Genomic DNA, 25679 nt, shown 5'->3' on the forward strand with positions numbered 1-25679 from the left:
AGGAGGGAAGAATGTTTCTTCTCCTTCCCGTCAGCGATCTCCTACGCGCCTTGGGACCTCTCCTGCTCGTCAGCCCTCGCCATCGCGCGCAGTCTCCATCACGCGCACCTGTTCCAGCTCCTGTGGTGCGCCCTCCTGCGCGCCCACGCGCTAGGGGTATTTCCCCTGCGCGTGCGCGCACGCTTTCCAGAGCTCGGGGAGATCCTGCGGGCGCGAGCCATCACCTCCACGCGCGCAAGTGCTTGCACACCCTTCGACACACTCTGCTTTCGCCAGATCGCGCGCCACCGATCACCTGCGCGCCCACTCGCCCATGCGTCGTAGATCGCCTGCATGCCCACGCGCCCCTTCGCCTGTGCGCCATCGCTCTCCTGCACGCCAGCGCTCGCCCGCGCCCTCGTCATCATCTCCGCGTGCATGCGCGCGAACCAGGGAAAATCCCATCACGCCAGCGCGATTCCCATCGAGATTCACAGCGCGAGCCCCCGCGCGAAGCTACAGGAACGAGAGCCTCCAGGTCGTCATCTTCACGCCCCCCCCCCCTCCCAAACGCAGATCAGCGCTCCCGCAGGAGGAGGGGAAAACTCCAGATAGGTCCAGGAACCAACCTTCTTCCCTTTCTTTTCAGGCAGGCCCAGTTGTTTCTACTCCGAAGGATCGCCCGATCCCCTTCCCTTCAGAGGGAGTCTCTGACAGCATAGCTGTCAGTAAGCAGCCATGGTTCGGGCCCCTTGTCAGAGCCGTCATGGAGGCTTTCAAACCTGCCTTCTCTGAGTTGGGCCTCAAATCAATGGCAGCTCCGACCCCACTGAAGAGGAAGAGAGGAGTAGAAGTCATGGTAACTTCTCCCAGGGCCAAGCTGGCTCCTCGGAAGTCCAGACTCTCTCCCTCTCCTGTGGACGAGGATTTTCCGTCCTCAAGGGAGTCTACCGAGGTGAGACGTTCTCCCATCGCACCAATGGGAGAAACCCCACCTCGTGCAGGAGAATCGTCCCGGGTTGGGGCGGAGAAGAGCCCACAGGCATCGTTGTTGGAGTCCTGTATTCCTCCCAGGAGGGAACCTAAGGACTCTAAGACCATCCCCAAGTCATCCTCAAGGATTTGACCAGAGCCAAAAAGACCCGCAGAGAACGTCCACGTGTTCCCCTAAGAAGAACCTTTGCGGACGGGAGACTTTGCTGCCAGTTCTCCAGGAGGGGAGCCACAGGAGTCAGAGCATGCCTTCTGGCAGGTTCTGACCCTGATGAGGCATCTCAATGGGTTCCCGGACCCTGAGATTCCTCCTCGAGAGAGCAAGGACACGGTCCTGGACCGAGTCTTTGGCACTCAGAAACCCGCTAAGGCCAGTGCGGCTTTGCCCTGGTCCCAAGGGGTGCAGAGTGCCAGGGATTGATTGATTGATTTAAAGTTTTCTTGAGGGCCAGCTCTCCGAACTCGCCTCCTCCAGCCGTTCCACTGCTGGCAACAAGCTCCTCCCTCCTCCTCGTATCCACCAGAGGAGGTACTTTGAGATCATGGAGGAGTCTTGCCTAGCTCTCCCCTTGCACCATTCTGTGGAAGAGCTCCCCAAGGGAGTCCCTCTAGAGAGGCTCTCTAGCCAGCAAGTGTCTTTCTTGGCGACAGAGATCCTAAGTCAGAAGGTTGTGAAGTGTGCCATGCAGGCTACTTCGTGGCTAGACATCTGGCTGGGGTCTCTTGGCATCCTGTTGCGATCCGAGGACCTGTCTAAGGAGAGCACCAGGAAGGCCCTGGAGACCTTCCTCCTTTCGGGCACCCACACCATTGAGTTTCTGGCCCACCAAGTCTCGAACCTGTGGGCCAATTCCATCCTGAAACGGCGTGATGCAGTGGCAGAGAGGTTCCACACGAAGGTCCCAGCCGTCGAGGTCAGCAGGCTCAGACATTCTTCCCTTTTGGGTAAAAATCTGTTTGAGCCTAAAGACGTGGAACAGGCAGCTGAGAGGTGGAGGAAGTCCAACCAGGACTCTCTCCTACATAGGGCTCTTACATCAAATCCCTATAAACCTCCAGCACCTCAACAACCTCGCCCGTCCAAGACGACGAAACCGGCAGTGGCAGCAAAGGTAACGGTGTCGAAGCCCTTTCCTGTCAAAGACAAGAAAGGCAAAAAGTCCTCCAGGGGAGGGAAAAATCCTAGAGGGAGTGGCCGGGGCCGCTAACGCTAGGATTGGCAATCCCCCTGCATGTCCACCAGTGGGGGGGATGCCTACAAAGTTGCGCAATCAGGTGGCAGTAACTCGGGGCCGATTCCTGGACGATTTCCGTAATCAGTCAGGGATATCGCGTCCCGTTCACAACATCTCTACCTCCCCTGACAGCGGATCCATTGTTGTTGAGCGCCTTTGCCATGGGATTGGCAAGGGGCCAAGCCCTACGCGCAGAAGTCGAGACCATGTTAAAGAAGGGCGCTGTCCAGGAGGTCGTTGACGGTTCCCCAGGCTTCTTTAGTCGACTCTTTCTTGTGAGGAAGGCGTCTGGAGGCTGGAGACCAGTCATCGACCTCTCAGCTCTGAACAGGTTTGTCAAACAAACCCTGTTCAGCATGGAGACGGCAGACACGGTCAGACTTGCAGTGAGACCACAAGACTTCATGTGTACACTGGACCTGAAGGACGCGTACTTCCAGATCCCAGTCCATCCGTCTTCAAGGAAGTACTTAAGATTCAGCCTAGACAACAAGATCTACCAGTTCAAGGTGCTGTGTTTCGGTCTCTCCACAGCACCTCGAGTATTTACCAGTGTTTTCATCCTGATTTCTTCGTGAGCACACAGGATCGGCATCCGTCTCCTCCGTTATCTGGACGACTGGCTGATCCTGGCAGACTCGGAGGCGACCCTTCTTCGACACCGAGACAAGCTTCTGGGACTTTGCCAAGATCTAGGGATCATGGTAAATCTCGAGAAGTCTTCTCTGCTTCCAACTCAGCGACTGGTATATCTAGGCATGATATTGGACACCAATCTCCACAAAGCCTTCCCATCAGACGACAGGATAGCAAGGTTGAGGAGGGTCGCAGATCCTTTCCTCAGACGAGAAGAACTCCCAGCCCAATCGTGGTTACGTCTCCTCGGTCACCTTTCTTCCCTGGCCCGTCTAGTTCCAAATGGTTGCCTCAGGATGAGATCCCTGCAATGGCGACTCAAGTCTCGGTGGAATCAAGGACACGATTCCCCGGATGTCATGGTCCCTATGGGTCCTGCAGAACGGACGGACCTTCAGTGGTGGGTGACAGACGAGAACCTACGAAAGGGAGTGGATCTTCTCGTCCTCCCCCCGGATTTGATGCTGTTTTCGGATGCCTCAAAGAAAGGGTGGGGGCCCCACGTTCTGGACCTCAGGCCTGTGGCCAGAATCAGAAAAGTGCCCCCACATAAATCTGCTAGAAATGAAGGCCATATTCCTGGCACTTCAACAGTTCCAACAGTACCTAGCGGGTCACTCCGTGGTGGTGATGAGCGACAACACCACAGTAGTGGCTTACATCAACAAGCAGGGAGGTACCTTTTCAGAGCAGCTATCCCATGTGGCAGTAGAGATGCTGAGATGGACCGAAGTCCACTCGATTCCACTATCAGCTCGTTTCATTCCAGGCAAGAGGAATGTGCTCGCCGACAGTCTGAGCAGGGCATCCCAGATAGTGAGTACTGTACCGAGTGGTCTTTGGATCGTCTAGTAGCCAACAAAGTCCTGACTTTGTGGGGTTCCCCGACGGTGGATCTGTTCGCGACAGCTTTGAATTTCAAGCTTCCGCTTTACTGCTCCCCAGTCCCGGACCCCAAGGCACTCTGGCAAAATGTCTTCCAACAACGGTAGGACAACATCGACGTATACGCCTTTCTCCCGTTCTGTCTGATGAGGAGGGTACTCAACAAGACCAGAATATCGGTCAACCTTTCAATGACCTCGATAGCCCCGCTATGGCATCACGCAGAGTGGTTTCCGGACCTTCTGCAGCTCCTGACGCTGACGGAACTCCCGAGAGAACTTCCTCCACGACACGAGCTACTCAAACAACCACACGCCAACATCTTTCACAAAGCCGTAGCTTCGCTGTGGCTTCACGCCTGGAGACTATCCCGCATCTCCTCACAGAGAGAGGCTTTTCGCAACAAGATGCTGAAAGGATGTCTCGACACCTGCGAAAGTCATCCGCAGGGGTCTACCAGGCAAAGTGGAGAGTTTTCTGTGGTTGGTGTCGTGGAAGGGGTATCTCTCCACTCGATGCCACTATTCCAGCAATAGCAGAGTTTTTTGTGTATATGCGGGAAGAAATGCGCCTTTCGGTCTCGGCAGTGAAAGGCTATCGCTCAGCCTTAAGTCTTGCCTTCAGGCTCAAAGGAATGGACATTTCCTCTTCGCTGGAACTTTCTCTACTCATACAAAGTTATGAACTTACCTGCCCTCAGTCGGAAGTGAGACCTCCTCCATGGAACGTGGTTCGAGTTCTCAGGTCTCTTAAGAGACCTCCCTTCGAACCATTACGCCAGGCTTCTGATCGCCACCTGACTTGGAAGACAGTGTTCCTATTTGCTTTGGCCTCGGCCAAGCGAGTCAGCGAACTTCATGGTCTCTCGTATGACATCGCCCATTCAAGGGGATGGGGGAAGGTAACGTTCAGATTCGTCCCTGAGTTTATTGCTAAGACTCAAAATCCAGGAGTGCCGGACCCTCGGTTTGACTCTTTCCGGATTTCGAGTCTTCGTTATGTAACAGATGACCCAGACCATCTCCTACTGTGCCCAGTGAGGAGTCTGAGGCTCTATATTAAGAGAACAGCTGCAATTCATCCTCAGGTGCAGGCATTGTTTGTGAGCACCGGAAGGACGAAGAGGAGGGTCACTAAGAATACTATCTCAGCGTGGATTCGCAGGTTTATCCATCATTCCCTGAATCCCGACCCTCCTCCGTCACGTCGCCCTAAAGCACACGATGTCAGGGGCATTGCTACGTCCCTGGCCTTCAAGAAGAACTACTCAGTGACGCAGGTTTTACAAGCAGGGGTTTGGAAGCGTCAGACGACCTTCACAGCCCACTACCTGCAAGACGTGACCCACAGGAGGCTCGATACGTTTTCTATCGGCCCTGTGGTGGCTGCACAACAGCTGGTTAATGGACAAGTAGCAGAAGGTTGAGGGCATTGTTACCCGGTTTTAGTGTGCATGAATGAAAAGTTATGCCTGGCCCTTATTCTTTTCTTCATTCTCCCCTCTCTTGGGGAAAGCAGCATCCTGGGTTCTCTGCACAGCTGACCTCAAACCACTGCAGGTAAACCATGTTTCCTTGTGTGCCTAGTATTAAGATAATACTGTCACGTCCCCATACCCTGACGAGGTGGTATTGGAAATGTCCTATCCTAGAATTCCATCTAAAGGACTTCAGGTCAACTTCCTAGGACGAGTCACACTTCATTCCTTCACACACAAGCTTACGTAGGCCGCGGACTTACCACCCTACCTGAGGGTTGAGTCACCCATATTAAATAGTGTGGTTTGTATTTCAGTTACGGAACAAATGACAAATTCGTGGATAATTCGTATTTTTCCTAACTATACAAACCTTAGCTATTTAATCAAACTTGCCCGCCAGCCCTGTCCCCCGGGAAGTCCTACCTCTAAGCAAAGTGAGGGGGTAGTAAACCCTCGTTAAAATTCTAATGGCTCGTCATTTCAGCTACGCCGAAAGTAATACCCCCCCATATTAAATAGCTAAGGTTTGTATAGTTGGGAAAAATACAAATTATCTACGAATTTGTCTTTTTTGAGTTCTTTCATGTCACTGAAACACTATTTTGTTTAGAGGGAAATGATCTATTTTGGGTGAGAAATTTTGAGTTCTAATCACGAAGTTATAAGTGGCTATACAGTATTTCTTTTCAGTACATTACTGTATCCAGTATATTTTTCAGTGTGATTCCTTCTTGTGTAATGTAATAGCAATAAGATTTGCTGTTTACATTCGCTAATATACTTTACAAGTCTGAAGTCTGTATTCAATAATGTGTTAGTGCATATGAAATTATTGTAATTCCAAAAGAGGAAATGTTTTGCTTGTGCTTGCTCGAAATAATTTGCGCAACAGTTGAGGTTACAAAAGCTATTGTTATAGTGTTGTAGTCATGGCAATTTTATATGTAGGGATTCTGTTTGGTCAAACGTAAAATTTGTAGAAATATCACATCTGTGAAAATGTGTTTAAGTACAGTTATATTTTAATGGAGGAATAAGTCTTCAGTACTGTGCTGCAAAGAATTTTGGCACTAATGCTAACTTCTTTGCTGTTTGACAGAATTTAGAACAAATCTGGTCATTTTTGTTTAGCCATTGAGTAATTTCAAATACAGTATTTTACTTTTGAGATATTTTTTTTGCTTTTATTAATACTAAATGGTGAGAGTGAGAACTGGTGTAAGAAATGAGTTAGCAGCTAGAGTGGATATGAATGTGTTGAGGTGGTTTGGCGATGTTGAGAGAATGGAAAATGGCTGTCTGCTAAAGAAGGTGATGAATGCAAGAGTTGATGGGAGAAGTACAAGAGGAAGGCCAAGGTTTGGGTGGATGGATGGAGTGAAGAAAGCTCTGGGTGATAGGAGGATAGATGTGAGAGAGGCAAGAGAGCGTGCTAGAAATAGGAATGAATGGCGAGCGATTGTGACACAGCTTCCTCCGATGCCTTAGATGACCGCGGAGGTAGCAGCAGTAGGGGATTCAGCATTATGAAGCTTCATCTGTGGTGGATAATGTGGGAGGTTGGGCTGTGGCACCCTATCAGTACCAGCTGAACTCGGTTGAGTCCCTTGTTAGGCTGGGAGGAACGTAGAGAGTAGAGGTCCCCTTTTTTGTTTTTGTTTCAATTGTTGATGTTGGCTACCCCCCAAAATTGGGGGAAGTGCCTTGGTATATATATAATAATATATGTATACTAAATGTTATGAGAGTTTAAAGCCAGAGTAGAATAAATTGAAGCACTGTGATTGTCATGTTATTTAAAATTCTGATAATAAAATTCCCTACAATATTGTATTGTAAGATAATTTTTTACAACATTTTCAGATCTTCCAACAATGGGGGGCATCACCAGTAAATTTGTTGACACAGTAGTGAATGAATCCGAGCAAGAACACACCCCCAAGGGTAAACGCTTGCCTTTTGATCCCCGCTCTCCATCTGAGGAGATCGCACGAACTCCTATCATGGTACGTTTAAAATGTGGTTTCTTACTCTAGTCGTTATGGTTTTAGGTTAAAGTTTGGATGTCCTGTTGCACTACAGTATATAACCAATAATGTGATCGGTATATTTGTGAACAGGTGCAAATCATTGATTCTGTTCAAGGCATGTATCCATTAGAAACTTAGTAAATACTCTACATTAACTGTTGAGAGGTAGTTGTGCAGCCACATTATTTCTCATTTTTTTCCCAAATTTAGTTACGGTTTGTTCCCACATGCATACAAACCCTTGTTCTTGACTATAGGAGACGATACTAGCGAAGACTGGAATACGATAGTTAAAACTCTTTAACGAGGTGGGAACAACCGGCAGGTAATTACCCTGCCGGCAGCGGGGAAGTAATCACCCACTCTACTGCTCACTGTAAACTCGATTGGATTTCAGCCGTCTAGAGAGTGAACTAGTTCCTCTCTGCTGGAAACATGGCAGGGTTTGCTTTTAATTTACTGTACTTCAAAAATGTTCAATAATTTTCCTGTCTTTCTTCCCTCTTGTGTGCTTGTACGTGTGACTCCTCATCATGCAGACATGCCCTGGGGTGCCACCTAAGGCCTGTGACACCATTTGAGTAGTATAGAGGTGGATCCTCACAGGCGGTGCCGGACTAGCCGAGGACACTTAGCTACAGAACCCTTGCCCTATGATGATTGAAGGGAGTGGCCACCCTCCCAGTGGGAATTGTTCTGCAGGAAGAAAAAAAAAAAAGGAAGCAAAAATGAATTCTTCACCTACGGTGTAGGGTCTTCTCCTGGAACACACTATTTTATCTTATTTCTCTTCCTGTTTTTTTGTTAACTTTTATAGTTTATATAGGAAATATTTATTTTAATACTGATCTTAAAATATTTCATTTTTCCTTGTTTCCTTGCCTCACTGTGCTATTTTCCCTGTTGGAGCTCACGGGCTTATAGCATCCTGCTTTTCCAACTAGGGCTTTAGCTTAGCAAGTAATAATAGTAATACCAGGTTGTTGGTACTATCCAGAGCCTCATTGGCCAGTTTCGAACGCTGAAGTTCTAAGGAAGGTCTGGAACCGTGGTACTCCAAAGAGCCTGTCAAGAGACCTTTTCATCTCATATTACTGGTGCTCTTGTACCCTTTCCCAGGCCATTCCTCTGCCTCATTGAGGCCAGCACTTTTAGGAAAGATTATCTTCAGATTTTCGGTTTCTTCTGGAGTTGGGCTTGCGTCTGTCGTAGAGGGGTCTGTTGCGTCTAACCATTCCTCTTTTGTAGGTTACAGAGAGTCAAATTGTTCTGTTCGTCTGCTGGAGGGTGTCATTGGACCAAGAACGTACCGTGGCGAGTTGAGAGGAGTCCTCTACTCCCCTGCTTGCACTGGGATCTGTCTATGGAGCTTTACCTCTGAAGTCACGTCGTTAACGCCTGTGGACTCAGCTGTCTTTAGACCAAGTACCGTAGTCTCTTCGAGGCGAGAGTCCCTACAATGTCATGGGGAGTCTTAAGACTCCTGTCAGTCCCAGTATCTTGGAATCTTCTTTAAGACTAGGACCTTCTCCTAGAAGATTGCTCTCCCTAATTCTGGTTTGTTCCAACACAGAATACTTACCTCGAACTACTTTCTTAGGAGTATCTGGGATCTCCTCCCAACCGACCAGAGTTTTGTGTAGTTTACCCTATAGTCCCGTTTTCTATGAGGGGTAACCTCAGGTGGAGTGGAACATGCCCTGAGGCTATTCCCCAGGTCAGAGAGCATGCTTGCTCAGGTCTCGATCTCCAGTAAGTTCTCTGGTCGCGTCGTGATAACATCTCGACGCTCTCTCCTTACCCAGTGCGACCCTGTGTCCCCGACCCCCCTTTTGTGTCTTTCGCGGTCCCCACGTGGACCCATTATTATTATTATTATTATTACTATCCTAGCTTCAGCCCTTTTTGGAAAAGCAAGATGCTTTAAGCCCAGGGGCTCCAATAAGGAAAAATAGCCCAGTGAGGAAATGGAACTAGGAATTAAATAGCTGAAGAGAACAATTTTAAATATTTAACTTAGCCGGTGAATATATAATAGCTGAGCCTCCGGCGGCTCGACAGAAAAACACACAAAAACTCGCGAGCGATCGCTATGAAGGTTGCGGGTGTGCCCACTAGCGCCAACTATTGGCCAGATACCGCATATACATGTAAACAGACCCAATTTTTCTCTGTCGGTCTGATCGACAAGACGTACCATTACTCGCTGTTAACCTGGAGTTTTTCAACAGTCTTGGTGAAGTACTTCCTTTTGTTTGAGCTTTCGCAGTGCAGGTGTTTTATCTTCAACTTAAATCTTGAACTCATTTTTGGATAGATTTAATTGTTGATGACTTTGGATTGTTTTTTTGGACTTTCTTTGACTTTTAAATGGCCGACCCTTCCCTTAGTACGGAAGTGTGTTTTAGGCTTTTAGCAATTATCTTATCACGTTATAAATTGTTGTTGTTAATTATAGATTTTCCTCTATATATTTTATATCTCAACTGCCTTTATTAGGCCTCTTCGATTAGCTTTCCATTTATAATAAACATCAAGATAAATTTTAATGATTTGTTTATATGCGACCTTACCTATTCCTCCCCTAATCCGAGAGTAGGCGGTCCTAACTTGGAAACCGAAGTTAAACAACGTTGAGCCCTTTCAATCGTAAATAACTTTTACAGAGCAAATGATTTAAAACTTATTAAATGAATATTTTTTAGTAGATATTTTATGAAAGATTTTCTTTGAATAGTCTTCGTACTGTTTCAAAGATGAACTAACGTTTAGTTTATTTATGCTACGCAGTTTGCGCTCTATCGTTACGATAGAGAGAGAGAGAATCACGGTTTCACTTTGCAGAAAGAGTAAATCGATTCTGACGTTTTGTTCATTCTTCTTTCAAACTTAAATGTTTTTAAATACTAATTTAAAGGAACTTGTTAATTTTCAATTTCTTAGTCCTTTCAGTTTTTTCCTTTGGTCAAATAACCTGTTTATTGACGAAAGGTAAGTGGGCTTTTCTCTTCGGTGCGAAATCAAGAGAGAGAGAGAGAGAGAGAGAGAGAGAGAGAGAGAGAGAGGAAGAGAGAACGTTCCGATCTTTATTCTCGTCCCAAGCGAGTAACGTTGTTCTCGAGTCAGTTTTTTTTTTTTTTTTTTTTTTTACTCTCGTCCCTAGTCTCTGTACGGGGAGAAAGGATAAAACGTTTTTAGTTTTTATTCTCGTCCCAAGGCACTGTACGGTGAGAGATTGAAAACGTAGTTTTGAATGAACTAGTGTTTAGTCTCCTCCCCAGCCACTGATCTTTTTATCTTATTATATGTTTACAGTACTGTTTTTTGCTTGTATTAATGTGCTTACATTATACTACTTATTTCGCAATTATAACCTTTTGATGAGGGTAGAATTGCGTGCTTCAGGTAGAAATCAGTTTTATTCATGCCTAATGTGAATTGTTGAAAAATTCGATTTCAGTGAAGTAAGTGCAAAACAGAAAATTGTAGTGATAAAGTGATATTTGCGCAAAGTGTTATCAGTGTGCGACCGAGGGTTCGTCTGTTCGTGCCTGTCGTTCGCCTAGTCCGAGACCTCTTGCAAGCTCCCAAGCCCAGGGGAGAAGTAATGTCGTACGACTTATGGGTTCGAGAGGCCTTGATCAGCGAACAGACGTTCCCTCTATGGTTTCAGGCGTGTCTCATCAAGACCGCCCCTACCATAAGACGAGCGAGACGATTTTCTCCTCGTCATCCGAAGGCTTTTCGCGTAAGAAACCGTGGAGCAAGGTTTCGAGGCCCTTAAAGCGAAAGTCAGTCCTTTCAGGACAGGTCCAGCGTCCTGGTTGTAGCCATTGGGACAGCTCTGACCCTATGCAGTCATCGGAAGACTGCTCGCCGCCTAAAGAAAAGCGTAACACAGGCTCCGAGAGTCTTATTGTAGGCAAGGTTTTGCAGTCACATACGTTACCCTCGTCTCTTACCGCACCCATTCCCGTTGATCCTAAAGGGTTGTACAGCAAGACATGCAGAATAAGCTTGCCTCTCTTATGGAGGACTATTCTGCTGAGCAGGTTCACGATGATCCTCGCCGCTTAGCTGATCGAGATCCTGGCCGTCAGCCGCCCAAACGAGCCTTTGCTCGTCCTGTTGACATTGACGTTACAAAGTCACGTCAATCGTGTTTTGTAGAGCCTCACTCGATGCAGTCCCGTGTTGACTCTCAGCCGCTGCCGCTTGCTCTTGTTGACGTTCAGGACGTTCGCCAACCAGCATAGTTGACTTGTTTTGACGTTGAGCGTCAAGCACCGCAGTCAAGAGTTGTTTTGACTGCTCAGTCTAGGCAGTCAAGGCAGTCTCGAGTTGACGTCGAGCGTCCTCCCGCACCTGTTGTTGTTGCTGGTCAGTCCTTTAAGCAGTTACGTGACATAGCGTCCTTGACTGCTACTGTTGCTCCTTTGCGTGTGGACTCTGCTTGTCAAGCATTGCCACCACGGCAGGTCTCTCCCTTGCTTGAGACTCGGCAATTGTCGGACAAGGTTCCTTCAGATGAGGAAGTTGCTGATCCCCCTCCTACTGATATTCCCTTGAGGACTCTGTCAGACGGAGAGGAGCCTAAAGCTGCTCAGCCCTCTATGGACTTTAAATAAATCATGCTGATTTTTAAGGATCTTTGTCCGGATCTTTTTGTAACTGCTGCTCCTCGTTCGCCTAAACGTCAGAGTTTACACTAGGCCTAGCTACTTCGAAGCCGTTGTTTTCTAAGCTAGTGCTCTCTCGCTCTTCTAAGAGAGCTTTACGTTTGCTAGGCTACTGGTTAATCACCAGGAGGAGTTTGGGGGAGACAGCCTTTGCTTTCCCTACTTTTAAGCTGGCTTATAGAGCGAGAGTCTGATAAGACACGGGAGAAGTTCTCGGCTTGGGAGTTCCTGCCTCTGCCCAGATAGACTTCTCAAACCTCATAGACTCTCCCTGGCGCCTGGCCATGAGACGCTCCAAGATTTTATGGTCGGCTTCAGAGCTAGGCCATCTGTTAGGAGTTTTTTCGAGCGTTTGAAGTTTTGCTGTACAATTATGTCATGCATAAACAAGGCTATCAGGGATGGCTCCAATAATCTGACAGCCATGTTCTCTGCAGGAACAAGTCTATCAGGGATGGCTCCAATGATCGGGCAGCCATGTTCACTGCAGGAGTACGTAAGAGGCAAGTGCGCTCAATGTGTTCATTGTCAAGACAAACTTCACGATGAATTCTACCAGGCTGTCTTGACAGCATTAATGGAAGGCGACTGGATGGTCTCTCGACCTTCAGGTGGCATACTTCCACATTCCTATACACCCGGATTCCCAACCGTTTCTGAGGTTTGTTTACAGGAATGTGGGGTACCAGTTTCGAGCCCTGTGCTTTGGCCTCAGTCCTGCTGCTCTCGTGTTTACGAGGCTCATGAGGAATGTGGCAAAATCCCTCCATCTATCGGGAATCCGAGCCTCCCTGTACTTGGACGACTGGCTTCTCAGAGCATCGTCCAATCTTCGCTGTCTGCAGGATCTACATTGGACGTTGAGTCTGGCCAGGGAGTTGGGACTTTTGGTCAACCTAGAAAAGTCCCAACTGATCCCATCCCAGATTATTCTATATTTGGGGATGGAGATTCGCAGTCCAGTTTTTTTTTTTTCGGGCTTTTCCGTCTGCCACCCGAATAGAACAAGCCCTACTCGAAGTCCAACTAATGCTGAAAAGAGAACTTTTGTTCAGTCAGGAGTTGGAACAGTCTCGTAGGGACTCTCTTATCCCTGGAGCAGTTTGTCTCGCTAGGGAGACTACACCTTCGGCCTCTCCAGTTCCATCTAGCCTCTCACTGGAACAAGGACAAGACGTTAGAGACGGTATCATTCCCAGTCTCCGAACCAGTAAAGGCATGCCTGAAATGGTGGGACAGCAATATCAGTCTGAGAGAGGGACTATCCCTAGCAGTCAAGAACCCAAACCACGTGTTGTTCTCAGACGCGTCGGATTTGGGTTGGGGTGCGACCCTGGACGGTCGGGAATGCTCGGGTCTGTGGACCTCAAGTCAGAAGAGCATGCACATCAACGGCAAGGAGCTATTAGCAGTCCACTTGGCCTTGATGAAATTCGAAAGCTTTCTTCGAAACTAAGTGGTAGAGGTCAACTCAGACAACACCACAGCTTTGGCGTACATCTCCAAGCAAGGAGGCACACACTCCTTCACGCTGCTCGAGATCGCAAGGGACCTTCTCATTTGGTCAAGAAATCGAGGCATCTCCCTGTTGACGAGATTCATCCAGGGGGACTTGAACGTCTTGGCAGACTGTCTCAGTCGGAGGGGTCAGGTGATACCCACGGAATGGACCCTCCACAAGGACGTGGGCAAGAGTCTTTGGGCTACTTGGGGTCAACCCACCATAGACCTCTTTGCCTCCTCATTGACCAAAAGGTTACCAATCTATTGCTCTCCAGTCCTAGATACAGAAGCAATCCACATAGACGCGTTTCTACTGGATTGGTCTCATCTGGACTTATATGCATTCCCACCATTCAAGATAGTCAACAAGGTACTGCAGAAGTTCGCCTCTCACGAAGGGACAGGGTTGACGTTGGTTGCTACCCTCTGGCCCGCGAGAGAGTGGTTCACCGAGGTACTTCAATGGCTGGTAGACATTCCAAGAAGTCTTCCTCTAAGGGTAGATCTCTTACGTCAGCCCCACGTAAAGAATGTTCATCAAAGCCTCCCCGAGCTTCGTCTGACTGCCTTCAGACTATCGAGAGACTCTCAAGAGCTCGAGGCTTTTCGAAGGAGGCAGCCAGTGCGATTGCGAGAGCTAGGAGAGCTTCTACCTTCAGAGTATACCAGTCGAAGTGGGAAGTCTTTCGAGATTGGTGCAAGCCAGCATCTATGTCCTCTTCCAGTACCTCTGTAGCCCAATCGGAGATTTTCTTTTACTTCTGAGAAATGTTCGCTCCCTCTCAGCTCCCACGATTTAGGGCTACAGGAGCATGTTGGCTTCGGTCTTTCGTCATAGAGGCTTAGATCTTTCCAACAATTAAGATCTCCAAGATCTCCTTAAGTCTTTTGAGACCTCTAAGGAACGTCGTTTGGCAACTCCTGGATGGAACTTAGACGTGGTCCTAAGGTTCTTCATGTCAGACAGGTTTGAGCCATTACATTCAGCCTCCCTGAAGGATCTCACCCTCAAGACGCTTTTCCTAGTGTGCTCTGCTTCGGCTAAAAGGGTCAGTGAAATTCATGCCTTCAGTAAGAACATCGGCTTTTCTACAGAAAAAGCCACATGTTCACTTCAACTTGGTTTCCTGGCCAAAAATGAACTGCCTTCTCGTCCTTGGCCTAAGTCTTTTGATATACCTTGCCTGTCAGAGATCGTAGGCAACGAACTTGAAAGAGTACTGTGTCCTGTTAGAGCTCTTAAGTTCTACTTAGCTCGTACTAAGTCCTTACGAGGTGGATCTGAGGCATTATGGTGCTCAGTTAAGAAACCATCATTGCCTATGTCAAAGAATGCTTTGTCATATTTTATCAGACTTTTAATACGAGAGGCTCATTCTCACTTGAATGAAAAAGACCGATGCTTGCTTAAGGTTAAGACGCACGAAATAAGAGCTATAGCAACTTCCGTGGCCTTTAAGCAAAATAAATCTCTGCAAAGTATAATGGACGCGACCGTTTGGAGAAGCAAATCGGTATTCGCGTCATTTTACTTAAAAGATGTCCAGACTCTTTACGAGGACTGCTACACACTGGGTCCATTCGTTACAGCGAATGCAGTAGTGGGTAAGGGTTCTACCACTACATTCCCTTAATTCCAATATCCTTTTAATCTGCTCTTGAAATGTTTTTTAATTGGGTTGTACGGAAGGCTAAGAAGCCTTTCGCAGCCTTTTTTGATTTGGCGGGTGGTCAAATGTCATTTCTTGAGAGCGCCCAGATTAGGGGTTTGATGAGGTCCTGTTGTATGGGTTGCAGCCCTTAATACTTCAGCTCCTGGGAGTCTTTCAGCATCCTAAGAGGATCGCTGGGCTTCGTGAGGAAGACAGACTAATAAGGCAGAGTAATCGTCTAAGTCAACTTCCTTACCAGGTACCTTTATATATTTGGGTTTTGTTATGATATAACTGTCAAAAACTCTAAGCATATACGCTGTAAACTTAATTAACTCTGGTCTCTACCCACCACCATGGGTGTGAATCAGCTATTATATATTCACCGGCTAAGTTAAATATTTAAAAATGATATTTTAATTATAAAATAAATTTTTTAATATACTTACCCGGTGAATATATAAATTAAAGGCCCCCCCTTCCTCCCCGATAGAGACCCAGCGTGATGAGAAAAATTGGGTCTGTTTACATGTATATACGGTATCTGGCCGATAGTTGGCGCTAGTGGGCACACCCGCAACCTTCATAGCGATCGCTCGCGAGTTTTTTGTGTGTTTTTCTGTCGAGCCGCCGGAGGCTCAGCTATTATATATTCACCGGGTAAGTATATTCAAAAATTTATTTTATAATTAAAATATATTAACAATAAATCATCCTTCCTACCCTTATCCTCTGTGTTACGTCGTGTAGGGGTAGCTTATGTTCTCCTACAGCCACGTGTTCGGAGTGCGAGTCCTGGAACGTGGTGCAGTGGGTGCGCTTCGGCACCAAGAAGAAGAATGCGTCCAAGAGCCTCTCCTCTTACTTCTCCCGATGCCTCGTCGAATGGAGCTTCTTTATACAGCCATCTTCCCCTACCCAGAGTAGGGGACGAGGTAAGTCAGTTGTGGGGAAGTGCCCATTGCTCTTCCCCGGTAGTCGAAGTGGGTGCGGTATAGCACCAAGAAGAAGTAGGTGACGAAGAGGTCGCCTAAGAAGACTAGCGCCCCTTCCCCCCCTTGCTTCGCCGGGCGTCTCGTCTGACAGAGCTTCCCTACCACCCTCCCCTACCCAGAGTAGGGGACGAGGTAAGTCCGTTGTGGGGAAGAGGGCCGCGGCCCTTCTCCAAGAGTCTGGTCTTCAGGATAGTGGGGTTGTGGCGTCGTTCCAGACGAGTGAGGGCTTGAGGGAGGGGTGGAAGTGTGTTGGGAGACGGAGTCCTGGTGCAAGCAGGCCACGTCTCCCCTGATGACCCCATGGGGGGGAAAATGTCCCTAATTCTTCTCCAGCCTCTTTGGCGTGTTTTTCAGTCACTTCTGCAGACGAGGACGTCGCCGAGAAGGAGCCTCCCAAGACGGGGCGCTGAGGAAGCTCAGCAGCGGCACCCGATGGAGGGACTCATCATGGCAGGTTCCAGTCGACAGGCGTAAGTCCGCGAAGGGTCTGGCTCCATCCGCGCAGCGGAGAGAGTCGCCCCTTAGGTCTGGCAGTCGAGTCCTGACCTCCAAAGGCCACCTAGCTCGGCACGAGCGCGGTGGACCCAGGACGGAGACCCCCGTTCCGACGGTGATGCCCGCCCTTCGACGTGAACCCCGGCAACCCTACAGCAGGCTCTGGCAGGCCGGCATAAGTCCTCCAAAGGCCACCTAGCTCGGCACAAGCGCGGTGGACCCAGGACGAAGACCCCCGTTCCGACGGTGATACCCGCCCTTCGACGTGAACCCCAGCAACCCTACAGCAGGCTCTGGCAGACTGGCATAAGTCTGCGAGGGTTCCGACTCCTTCCGCCCAGCGGAGAGTCGCCCCTTCGGTTTGGCAGCCGTGTCCCAGCCTCCAAGACTTCGACAGCCAGGTCTCGGTCGACAGGCATAAGCCCGCAAAGGTTCCGACTTCTCCCGCCCAGCGGAGAGAGTCGCCCCTTCGGACCGGCAGCCTTGTCCCGGCCTCCGGTCCTTCGATGGCCAGCCCTGAACGGAGGAACCAACCAGCCAGCACGGGGAAGCCCGTGGCTCCATGGATATCCGCAGGAGCTCCATCCTTCCAGCGGAGGTAGCCGCTGGATCGACCCGGCAGCATGGCATCCATACCCGGTACCACGACTGCTCCATTCAGGCTTCGTGGTCAACCGGTGGTATGCCAGGGTACTCACACCCCACGGATTCCCCGGGAGGGGGTAGACCCATGATGGCTACCTCCGTCCCAGTGGCCTCATCCGTGATGGAGATAGCCGCTCCATTGTCCTGGCCAGCCCCATCCAAGCATTGGAGGTGACCACTGACACACCCATGATGGCTCCATCCGTGCCGTCGTCCTGGTCAGCCCCATCCCAGCATTGGAGGTGGCCGCTGACACCCGTGACGGCTACCTCCGTCCCGGCGGCTCCATCCGTGATGGAGCCAGCCGTGCCATCGTCCTGGCCAGCCCCATCCAAGCATTGGAGGTGGCCGCAGACACCCATGATGGCTACCTCCGTCCCGGTGGCTCCATCCGTGATAGAGCCAGCCGTGCCATCGTCCTAGTCAGCCCCATCCAAGCATTGGAGGTGGCCGCTGACACTCCCATGACGGCTACCTCCGTTCCGGCGGCTCCATCCGTGATGGAGCCAGCCGTGCCATCGTCCCGGCCAGCCCCGTCCAAGCATCGGAGGCGGCCGCTGACATGGCAGGGTACTTAAACCTCACGGATCTCCCCGGGGGGGGGAGACCCATGACGGCCCCATCCATGACGAAGGCAGAGTGGTTTTTTCCCGAGCGGGTCGAACGGGGCTATTGCCTCTCCAGTGCCTGGCTCAGTGGCCGATGGAGAGGGAGCCCCGCACCTTTGCCCAGTGCCTCTTCGGCTCTGTCCGCCCTTCGGATGTAGAAGTTGGCACACATAATCTTTCCCTTGCCTTGCCCCCCGTAGGGGAGCTTCGACTCCTCAGTTAACCTTCAGACCCTCCTACTCAGACTCCAGGAGAGGGCGTCCAGGCCGCGGCTCTCGAAGGAGTTAGGAGGGGAGGCCCCCCTACTCCTGCTGGTGCCTAAGGTGGGGGTATGCCTCAAACGATATTGGCTAGCATGGCGGGACCACGGAGCGGTTCCGGGGACCGTAGCAGTACTAAAGGAGGGATACAAGCTTCCCTTCCTAGCGGACCTCCACCTCGGATCCCAGATCAACAGGGGGAGTGGTTGGCATCCAGAGACCCCTGGAGAGTAGCAATATTGCAGGAAGAAGGCTCGGCAATGCTGGCGAAAGGGGCAGTAGAACCAGTCGAAAACCGAGTCCAGGGTTCTACAACAGGGTCTTCCTGGTGGAGAAGGCGACAGGGTTCTGGAGACCTTTCAGCCCTCAACAATTCGTGTACAACACCGGCTTCAAGATGGACACTCCGAAGTCGGTCCTAGTGACCTTGAAGGAGAAGGACTGCTGAGGTCCATAGGCCTCGAAGCCGTCTGCTTCCAGGTCCCTGTCCATCCCTCCAACAGGAGGTTCTTACGGGAAAAATGGAGTACCAAAACATGGCAGTTCAAAACCCTATGCTTCAGACTGTCGGCAGTCCTCAGGGCTTCACGAAGGTCTTCTCAACAGTTTCAGGCTGGGCGTACGAACAGGACGTCTGCCAGATTAGGTACTTAGGTGACTGGTTGTTGCTTTCAGTCCCAGAGGAAGTACTGAGGGAGCAAGACGAGAATCTCCTGCAGTTCTACAACGTCTTGAGTATCTTCATCAACCTGGAGAAGTCCCGGCTGATTTCCTCCATCAGGATGACCTACCTAGGGTTGGTTCTAGACTCCCGGATGGCGAGTTCCTTCCCCTCCGAGGAGAAACTGGACACCCTAAAACAGATACTCTAGCCCTTCCTGTCGGGCCAACCCAGGAGAGCCAAGGTCTGGCGAAGACTGATAGGACTCCCCGCACTAGATAGTCCTGGTGTCCCCAGAGACGAAGGAAGTCCTGGGGTGGTAGCAATCGGAACGAACACCCTCAAGGAAATGCCCTTTTCTGCCTACCCTCCGGAGATGCTCCTGTTCACTGACGTATCCAAGGAGAGCTGGGGTGCTCATCTTCTCGACAAAATGGCAAAAGGTAGATGGGAAGTCGAGGGGACGAACCTGCACATATACGTGCTGGACATGAGGATCGTACAAAGAGCGGGCCTAGAGATCATCCATCCACCCCGGGGAAGCTCCGTGGATCCGGGGTGCGACAACGCCACGGTGGTGGCCTTCGTGAAAGAGCAAGGAGGACTGAAGTCGAAGGAACGGTGCAATCTCACGATGGAGTTCCTGAAGTGGAACAAATTCATTTTTCAGCCAGGTTCTCTCCGGGGAAGAGGAACGTCCTGGCCGACGGCCTCAACTGGAAGGGTCGCGTGGTAGGGCCCGAGTGGTCCCTACACCCAGAAGTGGTCAAAACCCTCTCCCTGAAGTGGGGCTCCCCGGTGGTCGACCTCTTCGCCACGAGACTAAACGCACAGCTCCCCGTGTTTTGTTTTCCTGTGCCAGATCCAGCAGCAACGTTCGAGGACGCCTTCCAATGAGACGGACGGCCAACCTGTGGGTGACTTTGGTAGCGCCCTGGTGGCCAGAGAGGGAGTGGTTCGCGGATCTAAAAGAACTGTGATGCCTTACACTTGGGACACTTCCAGACAGACCAGACCTTCTCCGGCAGCCTCACTTCCAGGGGCTCCACGAAAACCCTTGGTCCCTCCTTCACGCGTGGAGGTTATCGAGCGTCTGCTGAAAAAGGAAGGTTTTCCGTCGAGGACAGCATCAAGGATGACAGGGTACCTGAGGCGTTCATCAGTCGAGGTGTACCAGGCGTAGTGGGCTACCTTTTCTAAGGGGTGCTCCTCGAACTACATCAGGCCGTTAGGGGCCTCCATTCACGAGATAGCAGACTCCCTGGTCTATCTCAGGGACGAAGTGGGCATGTCCATCCCAAGTCTTCCTCCTGAAGGACTTAGATCTGGGTGCCTCCAGGTAGATCTCGACGCTCTTCAAGAGCTTCGAGCAGTCGTTTTTTCCCCCAAGCTGTTAAGAGTGCCCCAGGTGGATGTGGCTAGGGTACTAGAAGTTGATTTTGGTACCTCCCTTCGAGCCTCTAAAAGACATTCTAGACAAGGAGCGCACCCTCAATGCAGTCTTTCGTTTAGCTCTGGCATCAGCAAAGAGTAGGTGAGATTCCTGGCCTGTCGTACGAGATCTCACACTCGAAGGGCTGGCGAGATACTACTTTCAGATTCTTACCCTCCTTCGTAGCCAAGACTCAGAATCCAGTTGTTTGGGACCCCAAAATAGAATTTTTCCCAGTGCCAGCTATTCCTCGATCGGACAACCCGAGGGACTTGCAGTATGGCAGTTATTAGAAAGGACAGCTAGACTTCATCCCGAGATCAAGAGTCTGTTCATTTTCCTCGGGACTGTGAAGGAGCCAGTCTCCAAGAAAACTTTCTTCTTCTGGATAAGGCAAGTGATCGTCAGGCCCTACAGTAGTGCAGGGGTCCCCTTTCCAGGAAAGCCCAGACCCCACAACATTAGGAGTCTAAATGCTTCTTTGGCATTTGAGAAGAACATGGCAGTGGGCCAAAGCCTGAGGGCAGGTACTTGGTCTAACCAGTCGCCCTTTACGGCTCACTGCTTGAAGGACTACTCGAGAAAGTCCCTGGGCGGGTTCTCGCCCGGTCCCGTCATTTCCGCGCTCCAAATGGTTTAAGGGTGTAGCCCCAGTGGTAACTGCGGGTAGCGAGTCCAAGATACCTAAGCTATCAAGAACTTTCTGGAGATCGAGACCTGAGCAAGCATGCTCTCTGACCTGGGGGATAGCCTCAGGGCATGTTCCACTCCACCTGAGGTTACCCCTCATAGAAAACGGGACTATAGGGTAAACTACACAAAACTCTGGTCGGTTGGGAGGAGATCCCAGATACTCCTAAGAAAGTAGTTCGAGGTAAGTATTGTTAGGAAAAATACAAATTACTTAAAATTTGTGATATCTGAGTTAGGCTATCTATGCTCCTGGGCTGAAGAAATCTCTTAAGATGGAGAGAGTACCTGAGGCTTCCCACAAGGAAAAGAACTTGTGTCCAATTGAGATAGATCGTGCGAGAACTTTACTGTTAGTGTACAGTACAGTATTCCGTTGTCTCAATGTTATGGGATCTTCCCTTAGTTCTTGCCGCCCATGAGGGGGTTTTTGCGATGAGTACATGCTAGAGTTTGCAGTACTGTATCAGGTGTATCTGAAGGGTTTTAAGGTCACTTGTGGATCTCTTGTCCTGGATCAAGACAGTCTAGGGGGACAATCTTCGGACAAGTTAGGTGAGAGAACCTTCGCTGGAGAGGCAGATCTCCTTGGGGAGCATTGCGAGTTTCTCTTCTAAGCCTCAGTGAGGTGTGAATTATTCACTTTTTTAGAAGACAAAGGTACAAGGCATCGTATTAGGTGGAGAGAGGCCAAAGGCGCTTCTTACTCTTCCCGTCATGAGTGCTCCATGAACTGCTAATGAGATAAATGCCGAAGGTGAGGATATGTCATCAACTTGACCTTCCGGGGTGTATCAGAACTTAGGGGTTCATAACGTTCTTATCTGTGGGGCTTTAGTCGCTGAAGCTAACATAAGCCTTTCTGCTGATGGGATGCCCTCCAACCTTAAGAATAGCCACAGTGTCAAAAGGGCGTAGTTTCTTGCCGGATCATTACCTGAAAAATTGTTAGGCATAATCCGAACCCGCCTGGAACTAACAGCCTCTTTAGGGGAAGCTCGTAGGACTAACTCCATCTGAGCTTGCATTAAGATTAATTCAAGGTTGCTGACCATCTCCCTGCAGGGCGATGTCTCCTTAGTCATGTTCCTTGTAACAAGGGCACAATAAATGGGAATCTACAGAGTCCCTACTCGTAAATGTTCCATACTTTTAGTCAGGAGTGCTAGAGCAGAACTGCATATCCACACAGTTTTCTCTACAGTATTGTCAAAATCAACTAATCACATGGGAAAGATAGATAATAGTTAATGGCCACGTTTAGTTGCGCTGAGAGTACGTTAGCACACCTCAGCAGCTGAAGTCAGGGTTGCTACTTGTTGAGCCAGGTGGTGCTAGGACTTCCCCACCACCCACCTATAACTACCGACAACTCGTTATAAAACCTTAAAAACTGTGTTTCCAGCTTCTCTGAATCATTGGAGGAATGTTTGTTTATATGTAGAAACAAAAAAGTTGTTGCTAGATTTATGATTTGTTGATGTTCTGATTTCAGGGAGGGCTAGCGTTATAGTATTCCAGATAATCATGAATTTTTTTTGGGGCATATGGCAATTGCTTTTATTGTTACTGAACAGGTGGTACTGTACTGTGGTTTATATTGTATTACTGTTATGTATTTGACAAGGGCAAAGGGTAAAAAATATTCTTAAATTGCTCATAAGTAAATAAAGCACCTCTTGTTTTTATTAAATCTGTATGCTTTATCACTAAAATAATAATGTTTTAGTAACTGTGTCATGGTTACTAGTTTTACTTTTTATATTGTCCTTCAACAAGTTTTATTAATAGCATATTTTAAAATTTTGTTTTGAATTTTCAGACGTTGGAAACTCCAAATAATCGTAATCGTATGGACACGCCCGCATTGGCCAAAACTGACAAGATAGTTGATCCACGTTCCCCAAATTGTGATGTAAGTGTTTTGTCTTTTTGAAAACTTGATTTTTTATAGAAAAAATTTAAGAGACAATTTTTTTTATAGATTTTAAATGTGGTTGAATAATACTTAATTTCAGGTATTTGTAAAGCTTCAAATGTTGAATATTACTTAGCAGTTTTTTCTTTTATTGTTCTACAGGTAAATCGCACTCCAATTATTGTTGAGAAGAAAGAAGCACCACGTCGTCCTCTGTCTCTAAAGCCAGCAACTGATATGAAGCTGGACTCATTTTTATGTGCCCCAAATGATAAAAATGAAGGCGAGGATGAACAAGATCCTCGTTCTCCAACAACTAAAGTTCCCAGAACTCCCCTTGAAGATAAAGTATTAGGTAATTATTATTATTTCTTTTCCTCTGCTGGCAAGGTATTGGTTTGAGGGACTCTATAGGGTGAATGTTTTCAATTTAATTTAAGAAATCAAAGTAATATTATTTTTCAATATTTAACTTAGCCGGTGATTATATAGCTGCAACTCTGTTGCCCGACAGACAACTCTACGGTAAAAACTCGCCAGCGATCGCTACACAGGTTGCGGGTGTGCCCAACAGCGCCATCTGTCGTCCAGATACCCAGTACTCAATGTAAACAAAGACTCAATTTTCTCTCTGTCGAGCTATCGACAAGACGTACTTACTCGCTGTTGCTAAACTGGAGTTTTTTCACAACTAATTGGTGAAGTACTTTATTCTAGTTTTGAGCTTTCGCTATGCAGGTGTTTTATCTTCATCTTAAATCTTGAACTCGTTTTGGATAGATTTAATTATGGTGACAAAGAGAGTATGGACTTTCTTTCACTTTTAAATGGCCGACCCTTCCCTTAGACGGAAGTGTGTTTAGGCTTTTAGTAATTATCTTATCACGTTATAGATTTTCCTCTATATATTTTATATCTCTCCGCCTTTAATAGGCCTCTTCGATTAACTTTCCATTTATTATAAACATATAAAAATAATTTTAATGTTTTGTTTATATAGACCTTTCCTGAGAGTAGGCGGTCCTAACTTGGAAACCGAAGTTAATCAACGTTGAGCCCTTTATATCGTAATTAGCTTTTAAAGAGCTAAGGATTTAAAACTTTTTAAATGTAATATTTTATGAAAGAATTTCTTTGATAGTCTTCGTACTGTTTTCAAAGATGAACTAACGTTTAGTTTTTTTATGCTACGCAGTTGTTGACGTTCAGGACGTTCAACATGCGCTCTATCGTTACGATAGAGAGAGAGTGTATCACGGTTTCACTTTGCAGTAAGAGTAAATCGATTCTGACGTTTTGTTCATTCTTTCTTAGCTTAAATGTTTTAAATTCTATTTTAAAGGAACTTTTTATTTGAAAAACCTTTCAGTTTTTTCCTTTAGTCAAATAACATGTTTTTTTGACGAAATATAATTGGGCTCTTCTCTTAGGTGCGAAATCAAGAGAGAAAGAGAGAGAGAGATAGAGACAGAGGGAGAGAGAGGAGAGAAAACGTCCGTTCAAGCGGGTAACGTTGTTCTCGAGTTACTCTCGTCTCTAGTCGCTGTACGGGGAGGAAGGATAAAACGTTTTTAGTTTTTTATTCTCGTCCCTAGGCTATGTGCGGTGAGAGATTGAAAACGTAGTTATATGAACTAGTGTTTAGTCTCTTTCCCAGCCACTGAATTTTTTATCTTTAAATATGTTTTCTGTTTTTTGCTGGTATTAATGAGCTTGCATTATACGACTGATTTCGCAATTACTACCTTTTAATGAAGGGTAGAATTGCGTGTTTCAGGTAGAAATCAGTAAAAGTTTCGATTTCAGTGAAATAAGTGCAAAACAGAAAATCGAAGTGATAAAGTGATATGCGCAAAGTGTTACAGTGTTGCGTCCGAGGGTTCGTCTGTTCGTGCCTGTCGTTCACCTAGTCCGGGACCTCTTGCCTGCTCCCAAGCCCAGGGGAGAAGTAATGTCAAACGACTTATGGGTTCGAGAGGCCTTGATCAACGAACAGACGTTTTCCCTCTATGGTATCGGGTGTATCTTACCAAGATCTCCCCTACCATAAGACGAGAGAGACGTTGTTTCTCCTCGTCATCCGAAGACTTTTCGCATAAGAAACCTGTCACAAGGTTTCGAAGCCCTTAAGCGAAAGTCAGTCCTTTCAGGACAGGTCCAGCGTCCTGGTTACAACCATTAGGACAGCTCTGACCCTATGCAGTCATCGGATAACTGCTCGCCGCCTAACAAAAGCGTAACACAGACTCCGAGAGTCTTTTTTTGTTGGCAAAGTGTTGCGGTCACAGACGTTACCCTCGTCTCTTACCACAACCATTTCCGTTGATCCTTCATGGGTTGTATGGCAATACATGCAGTATATGCTTGCCTCCCTTATGGAAGACTATTCTGCCGATTAGTCCGTTGAGTCTAGCCGTTTATCTCATCGATATCCTGGCTTTCAGCCAACCTAACGTTCCTTTGTGCTTACTGTTGACGTTGGCGTAGCTTAGTCACGTCAGTCAGGTTGTTTAGAACCACACTCGATGCGGTCTCGTGTGGTTTTTCAGCCGCATTTGGACGTTAGGCCACTTGCTGATGCTCCTGTTGACGTTCAAGACTTTCACTAACAATCGAAGTTGACTTGTTTTGACGCTGTGCGTCAACCTCCGCATTCTAGAGTTGTTTTGACTGCTCAGTCTAGGCAGTCAAAGCAGTCTCGAGTGGACGCTGTGCGTCCTCACGCTCCTGTTGTGGTTGACAGTTCAGTTGTTGACAGTTCACAGACTGTCAAGCAGTTACATGACGTTGCGTTCTGGTCCGCTACTAATGCACCAGTGAGTGTGGACTCTGCTTGTAAAGCATTGCCACCACGGTAGGTCTCTCCCTTGCTTGAGACTCAGCTTTTATCGGACAAGGTTCCT

At 48.2% G+C, this 25679-nt stretch overlaps 1 protein-coding gene across 2 annotated transcripts in view; it reads left to right on the top strand.

The window, feature by feature from the left end:
- LOC137615452 (cell division cycle-associated protein 3-like) overlaps window positions 1–25679 on the top strand; it is a 310532-nt gene that overhangs the window by 276084 nt on the left and 8769 nt on the right. For both annotated transcript variants that reach the window (XM_068345333.1, XM_068345332.1), the window contains exons 2-4: window positions 7072–7214; window positions 22681–22773; window positions 22939–23131. In XM_068345333.1, coding sequence (XP_068201434.1) covers window positions 7083–7214; window positions 22681–22773; window positions 22939–23131 — 418 coding nt within the window. In that variant the 5' untranslated portion in view covers window positions 7072–7082. The remainder of the gene's footprint in view (window positions 1–7071; window positions 7215–22680; window positions 22774–22938; window positions 23132–25679) is intronic.

This window comes from Palaemon carinicauda, chromosome 21, assembly GCF_036898095.1.
Source record: "Palaemon carinicauda isolate YSFRI2023 chromosome 21, ASM3689809v2, whole genome shotgun sequence".
Classification (NCBI taxonomy): domain Eukaryota; kingdom Metazoa; phylum Arthropoda; class Malacostraca; order Decapoda; family Palaemonidae; genus Palaemon; species Palaemon carinicauda.